Raw genomic sequence first — 7825 nt, 5'->3', positions numbered from 1 at the left:
GCCAACACACTGAAATACAAAACCCACTATCTCAAAGACTGCTGCTAATACTGCTATTAATACTGCTAATACTACTGCTGCTACTTCAGTAGCTGTCTTCTGTAATGTGAAAGGTCCACACGATGTTCATCTTAATAATTTTAGTGTCTTGTCATTTATTTTAAAGCAGAGTTTGTTTGTATTGTGACTATTTTTATATTTTTGTATAGATTTTATATATAGTTTTTTTAATAGATTCTGTTTTATTTGAAGAGGATGAGTGAATCTTTATGCTGCAGTCTGAATTTCTCTCATTATTATTCCACTTTAACAGGGAGGCTAAATGGTGGGATATGGCCACCATATTGTCCCTGTTGACTTACACACTTCAACACATACACATGCACGCGCGCGCGCACACACACACACACACACACACACACACAGCAGGACAGCAGTATGTATGGAGGGGGGCTCTCATGCATAAACGAGATCATTTTCATAAATTAAAGTCTTGCCTGCAGAACGAACATCTGTGCCCTTCACACACACACACACACACACACACACCACACACACACACAAACACACACACACACACAAATCCTGGTTTTGTCCTTCAGTCGGTGTGATAATGCTGTTAACATGTTAACAGGGTTTTCTCTGTAAGGAGATATGTGTTTAGTATCATACTTGGAACCTAAAATCCACTTAAAATAATGCTGTTGTCACATAGAAACCTTGTATCTCCAAAACGTCAACCTCTCAAAAAGGTTTTCAGTCTTGTTATTTTTTAAAGATATCTGCATCTATCTTAAAGTGAGAAGACACTGCGATTTTACTATTCATACTATATGTTATAATGACCCTGTCTGTACAGCAAAAGACTATGTCTTAGTCAACCAGGCACAATGTGGGTGTGAGTGTAAACATGTAGCCCTTGAGTTGTTTTCTCCATTGAAAATTCCAGTAAAGTTTGATTAAAAGAGGACTGTCCTAAAAAAAGAGATTGGTAGTATTACTTTGTCAAATTGCACATCTAACCATCTAACAGCAAGATTGTTGATTGTTCGAGCAATTAATCCGCTGACATGGTGGAAATTCATCCTGGTTCTGAAAAGTCTGGATCAACAAATTCAGGCTTGATCTGTACACTATCTGCATTAAACATTAAGCTGCTCCTGGAGATAAAGGGATTTTATGTGACACTGAGGACATATTGAGTTTATTGGCTGAGTTTTTATGATCTCAGTGTTTTATGGATAAATGTGTTTTAGACATTATAAGTACTGTTCAATTATCTTTTAAAGAAACTGATGGTTACCTCTGTGAGTTGAATGCATGCTAATACATGAGCGGCACAAACTGAGGATAGCTTGACAGATACAACCAGAGTGAACTTGACTAAACTGAGGTGTTTTGTTGTCTTGTTTTGTTGCTGATAAAAAGAGTCTCTCAAATGAATCACATTGAATTCCTTTTAATAAAAGGCCTTTATAAACATCTATCTTATAAAATATGAACAAGAGTCACATGAAATGTTAACAGAACGCTACAGGAACGTTATAAAAAGCATAAAGTAAAAACCACATGAACAACATGAACACTCCCGGCCCATTCCCGGCCCACTCCCGACTTGGAAACCAGCCTAACACCAGCCCAACATCGCCTCACTGACACACTGACCCAAAAATAGAGAAATCTTTATTCTTTCAACATTTGGAATCATCAACTGAGCATTGCTCAGGTTTTAACAAAATTGCATAGTTTCTTCCAGATTATTGCTTATTGATTATTGATTATTTTTAAGTGATAATATGGATAACAATGAGACATTCAGAAAGCGTCTCCTCAGAATGAAGCGCTACAAAGATTACATCAACAACGTGATATTATCGCCAACACCACCGTCCTCATGACCAGAGTCGTAGAGCCTGACGCAGACAGAAAGAAGAACGAAGGACAGAAAGAAAGATATATATAATGGTCTGTCTGTCTGTCTCTGTCTCCATCAGTCTCTTAGTCCATCATCCTCCTCTTCCTCAGGAGTCGTGGAATATGGCGTTCAGCTGGGCGTTCATCAGTCGCTCGTGGTGCGAGTGTCCGTCAAAGCCCATCAACCCGTCCACTTGCAGCTCCCCACACCGCGGGTTGGACCCCCCGCCGCCGTAGATGGCAGCGTGTCCCCCAGCTCCTCCTCCTCCATAGTGCACGCTGAAGGAGAAGCTCTTGTCGTAGTCGGCGGCTGTGACGGCCTCGTGCTTGAAGGACGAGGAGAAGTTTCCGTTGATGCTGAGCGGTGGGCTGAGGGGCGGATCAAAAGCTGGGCCGTCTGACACCAGGACGCCATCAAAGAAGGGCTCCAGAGGGCCGTATGGCTGACCTTTGACCTGGTGGAAGATGTGGGAGGGCTCCATGGTGCCATAGGGCGGGCTGGGCAGGCCGGCCGTCAGCCCGGGGCTCTGGTAGGAGAAGTGTCCAGGATAGGCAGCAGGTCCGGCAGGGGGAAGATGAGCCGGCAGGTCAGGTGTCTGCTCCGGCAGGAAAGTCCGAGGGTTCAGCTGCAGGCAGCCCGCCACCAGGTTAGTGGTTGGCTGAGACAGACCTGAGAACAGAGACAATAATACATCAGTACTTATCAATACATGTTAATATCACTGCCTGTTACTACATATTTATACATGTAATGTCAATACATGTTACTTTGTGTTAATGCATATCCATAAGTGTCAGTGCTTCTTAATATTTATCAATCAGTATGAATAGCATTTAAGTTATACTAATATATTTTAATAGCTTATTAATAACAGCCAGTGCCTGTTAATAAACATTATCAAATATTAATTAATGTAATATCACAACCTTGTTAGTCAATAGGTGTCCATAGCTTGTTAATAAATATCAATGCCTGCTAATTAATCTTAATATCATTAATTACCTATTACTAAATGTGACTATATTTTGATACTTAATAAATGCCATTACATGTTAATAAATGTTAATAAATATTAGTATTTGTTAATACCTACTAATAAATGTTCATAATAATTAATTCCTCAATACCTTTAGTTAAGCATCAATAAGAGTTAACATCTGCTAATAAACAAAAAGTGTTTACTCCGAATACTACCTGTTACTAAAAAATAATATTTGTTAATTAACATTAATTCTATTTTAATAAATTAAAAGTAAATCCCTTTGTGATATTTATTACAATGATGGACTCAAGTCCATTATTTTCTAATATCAGGATGTATGTAAATGGAGCTACCAAGTATGAAAAACAAAATCCTGATCCAACGAATGGAAAGTGGAAAAAGAAAATAGTCTGTTTTTCTGAAATATGGTTGTGAAGCCTGGTCAAATGAAATCATCAAAAGACGACTTTAAATCCTTTGATAAAAACACCTTTCAGTTCCATCAACAAAACTATGAGATCACTCCCATCAACAGCCCTGACAGCAACATATCTCATCTTCTATGTTTTAAACTGCAGTTTAAATGTGATGAAGCGACATGAGTTTTGCTCATAATAACCTCCATTCCACTAAATTACTCAGCTGTGACATCACAAAGTATATTTCATAGCTTTTTTGAACAAAAATATCTGATCATCATATTGTATAAAATTTTATTCAGTCAATGGATAAAACTTTATAAGCATTCTAAAAATACATATTTAACCTTTTTTCATTAAAATATTTTGAATTCGCTTCCCTCTTTTCAGCCATGCTGAAGTGTTGGTTGGTCAATCCACCACTTTGGTCCAGACCGAAATATCTCAACAATTATTGGATGGATTTTCGTGAAATGGTTCAGACATTTATACTCATATCAGCACCCTAATGACTGGGGCTGGAGGGTGCTGTTGGGTTTAAATGATATTTCAATGTAAAAAACCTTCACTTGTTCATAACTTTCCCTTCATGTTTATTCCCAACAACCTGACCTCTGGCTCCAGACTGTCCGCTGCTTTTTTATCAGATACTGACCTTTGCAGAGCGCCTGGACGAAGCTCATGAGGTCAGGCGCCTTGCCGGAGCGCAGGATCTCGCTCAGAGCCCAGATGTAGTTCTTGGCCAGGCGGAGTGTCTCAATCTTGGACAGTTTCTGGGTTTTGGAGTAACAGGGCACGACTTTCCGCAGACTCTCCAGAGCATCGTTCAGCCCGTGCATGCGATTCCTTTCCCGGGCGTTAGCTTTCATCCGACGGATTTTAAACCTACAGAAAATCAGTGGATTGATCGTTAGCGTGTTTATCAATCATCATATTTGTAAAATCCTGGTAGTAATAATTTTCATTCAAGAATCACTTTGCAGGTAAACAATTGTTTGCAACCATGAGTAGTTAGCACATTAGCTTAAACATTAGCTTACAGCATTTTGGCAACTGTCACAGCCTGAAGTGCACGTGGATTGATGCAGTTACACACATAAGGCAGGAAAAAATATACTTGAAGTATAAGAAGACGCTTTCAGTGAAGTTGACAAAACAATCACTGCAGCTGGTAAAGCTTACTGCTGTGAGAGCACGATAACATGCTCTCACAGCAGTTGTAGATGAGCATAGCTATGTTTTAATCAAATTCTCTTCTCCCATCTTGATTATGAATTAATCAAACTGTAAATGTGTTGGTCCCAGTGGGAATTTGCCCCCTGGTCCCCACAGTGATTGTACGTACACTGGAAGCTGCTGTTTGACAAATTGTCTGATGTTATGATGGTTTTAGAAAACACCTCTCAGCTTAAACCTGCAATAACTGATCTATTTTTTGGCCGCATGGGGCAGCAGAAAGACATTGTGAACACAACCTTGACATATTATCACCTTTTAAACTTATACTGAATAGTTGCTTATTTTACTTTATCAATAATTAAGAGCCATGTTTCTGGCTACCTGATGAATGCAAGTCTAGTATTCAATCTCTTGTAGCTCTGTGTTTGGTCTCTACCAACTCCTAAAGGAAACGATATGTTCACCAGCTAGCTGCTAACTTGTGTTTTGCTGAAAACAGGCGGCTGCTGCAGCCGGAAATTACACTTTGAGAGCAGTGAGAATGAACAGATCCTGTAGTCCCATCTTAAAATGTTCTCAGATCCACAATAAAACAACAGTTTGAAAATTTGATGATTCTGTTTTTGTATTTCCAAGAAATAACAATCAATTAGCCCCCACACCAAGTAAAATTTTATTCCAGTTGTCCTTCTAAAAGATTGTGATGTTAGTCTATTCAGCTCTCAGATTTTCATTATATTTATCACAATCCTGCTCCTCAGAGGATGCACCCTTAACATCTTGCCACCCTCAAAACAAACTTTACATTTTTTGCACTTTAGCTTTACAATACAGAACAAGAAGAGAAACAAGTCTTCTTCACCTCTGCATTCGCGCCTTCGTCATCTTCTTCTTCTTCGGCCCTCGCCTCTTGGGTTTGTTCTCGCCATCTTCCTCCTCCTCCTCCTCCTCTTCCTCCTCTTCTTCGTCGTCGTCGTCGTCGTCATCATCCTCCAAATGGTGGAGGTGATCCTCCTCCTCCTCCTCTCCTCCTCCTCCCCTCTCTGGTTCTCCTCCTGTGGGGCTGCGAAGCTCCTGCTGCTCCTCCGACTCCACTGACGCCTGCTCGTCCCGCACAGACCTGGTCATGATGCTGATTCTCTGAAAAACAGAAGAAATATCTTCATGAGAAAACAAGAAAACGCTCCAGCAGAGAGCTCATTATCACAGAGAGCTTATGAAGACAAGAATAAACCTGTCTATTAGAGCCATGCCTATTATTAAATAACTGTCTCATTTGCAAATTTTTCATATTTTTAAGGAAAGGTGGAATTTATTTTCGTATAAATATATATTATATTCATATCATACCCTACAAGACAACGGTATAAGTTCTACACATTAAATTAGATTTTTGTCAAATACCAATAAATAATCACCAACTCCAAACTCGTTTTTGCTTTTTGAGATTAAAGCTGTTTTTATTGCTCTTGATTTTACAGTATAAGGATTTTAAAAGATCAGGAGGGTTGAGTCCACACAGTTATATTTATTACAAATTCCGCATATAGTTTTTAAGTTTACAGCCGATTTTTTCTCCTGCGTTGATCAGCACACAATGTCCTTAACGGGATATAGAAAGTTGTATAGAAGTGAACTGAATTATGAAAAGTTTTATTCCCATGAGATCAGAATATTTGCTTTATTTCTTTGTGTTGAACAGAATCAGCAGGTGTGTGTGGACGGATGATGAATGGAGGCTCAAACCATTATTTTCTTTCAAATAAAATACGGAAGAAGCACAATAAAATCATCTAGAGATGCTGAGGCTCTTTACATGTCTGAACTACAAAGAAAGAAAGAGAGAAAGAAAATTCAGTGTGAAAATTTAGCCTATTGAAAAGCAGGTTTGAAAAATCCAATCAACGTGACTAGCGCTTATTCTGATTTATGAATTATAAACAAAATCTCTACTAATGATTTCTAATCTGAACTCATGCGGAACTTTAAATCGTATCCACTACAGAAAATGTATTAAGTCGCTTCAAGTGTGATTCCGCTTTTGTGTCTGTGCGGGACAAATCAAATAATCCGTAATTCTTTATCAATCTGTTGCGGACACAGACCGTGAAATAATAAAAGGTTACTGTCAAAATGAAGCTGCAACTATGGTAAGAAAAAAAAAACATCCCACGGAGTCAAAATTTATCTATATAGGTTAAATCACAAATCCCCGGTTAGGTCTGTACTGTCTGTATCAAACTACACGTGACATTTAGTTTGATATTAAACTGTTAAAAAAAAAAAATCATGAACCTGTTGGAAAAATTGAGAATTTCAAGCCAAACAGACTCAGATTGTTTGGACAGAAAAGGAATCAGCTTTTTGTTCAGTTTAGTTATTGATCAGTTATTCCAATCTGCATCTGCTTAGTTAAATTCAACATTTTAATGTATTCACACATATATGTATATATATACATATGTAACATAAAACGTCTCTGACGATATTTTCTTTACCTGCACAGAATATATATAAACTGGAGCAAAATGTTTAATTAGGCTACACAATTTAACGCAACGACGAATTTTAGTTTAGGCTGTTCAAACTAGTAGACTGGAGTCAGAAGTCTTAATAAAGAATAAGAATAAGAATAAGAATAATCGACCCTATGCTGACGAATCAAATCCGCTTTTCATCCATCCCCGTTTTCCGCTGACTGGTCCCGTTAATGTAACAGACCGACAGACAGGTGGAGGTGAGACAGGTGGAGGTGAGCGGAGGTACAGGACGAATATAAATTTTAAAAATAAAACAAACAACATCAGCAGTTACTAGATAAATAATAGCCGATTTTAGAATAAATAAATTCCAGGGAAGAAGACAAACGTTTTTAATGAAAAATGTCTGCAGGTAAACGGCTGAGGGCAGACTGAGGGTTGAATATTAAATTATAAACTTTAAGAAATAATAATAACATAATAATAATAACAATAAAAACTGAAAACTAAATAAAAAGCTTAATTAACTTTTTAACATAGAGATTCTTGGTTTAATTTTGAGCAAGCTGATTCAGTTTGATACAGATGAGACAGATTAATATTCATTCGGTATAAATGATCAGATTTATCATCCTGCAGGTCACGTTACACTGAGATCTGAGGAACCGATCAGAGGAGGAATTCATAAATCAGATATTGGTTATTTATCTGTTAAAAAACCTACCTGTTGTTAAAGATCCTCTGTCCGTTAGATCGCACGCATCCCGTGGGCTCTGTGTGCGTGTCCGTGCGTGACTGTGCGTGACTTACTCTGAGCTTTCTGTGAAGTGTTTGTGGGATGATGCTGCTT

At 38.3% G+C, this 7825-nt stretch overlaps 1 protein-coding gene across 1 annotated transcript; it reads right to left on the bottom strand.

The window, feature by feature from the left end:
* Nucleotides 1–1443: 1443 nt before the first annotated feature.
* On the bottom strand, nucleotides 1444–7825 carry neurod1 (neuronal differentiation 1). Its single transcript, XM_056389798.1, has 4 exons — nucleotides 7700–7825; nucleotides 5358–5635; nucleotides 3972–4201; nucleotides 1444–2584 (listed from the first exon to the last, which is right to left on the bottom strand). The coding sequence occupies exons 2-4, from the start codon at nucleotides 5621–5623 to the stop codon at nucleotides 2022–2024; spliced, it is 1059 nt and encodes a 352-aa protein (XP_056245773.1). The 5' UTR covers nucleotides 5624–5635; nucleotides 7700–7825; the 3' UTR covers nucleotides 1444–2021.

The sequence above is a fragment of the Seriola aureovittata genome, chromosome 11, assembly GCF_021018895.1.
Source record: "Seriola aureovittata isolate HTS-2021-v1 ecotype China chromosome 11, ASM2101889v1, whole genome shotgun sequence".
Lineage (NCBI taxonomy): Eukaryota > Metazoa > Chordata > Actinopteri > Carangiformes > Carangidae > Seriola > Seriola aureovittata.
Note: the sequence above shows the minus strand (reverse complement) of the source record. Positions and strands in the feature narration are given on the sequence as shown.

Excerpts from the sequence above, each read along its gene's own strand:
- neurod1 (XM_056389798.1), bottom strand. The coding sequence starts at position 5,623 with ATGACCAGGTCTGTGCGGGACGAGCAGGCGTCAGTGGAGTCGGAGGAG. Across the intron at positions 4,202-5,357 it reads ACGAAGGCGCGAATGCAGAG|GTTTAAAATCCGTCGGATGA; the intron begins GTGAAGAAGACT and ends GATTTTCTGTAG. Across the intron at positions 2,585-3,971 it reads CGTCCAGGCGCTCTGCAAAG|GTCTGTCTCAGCCAACCACT; the intron begins GTCAGTATCTGA and ends CTCTGTTCTCAG.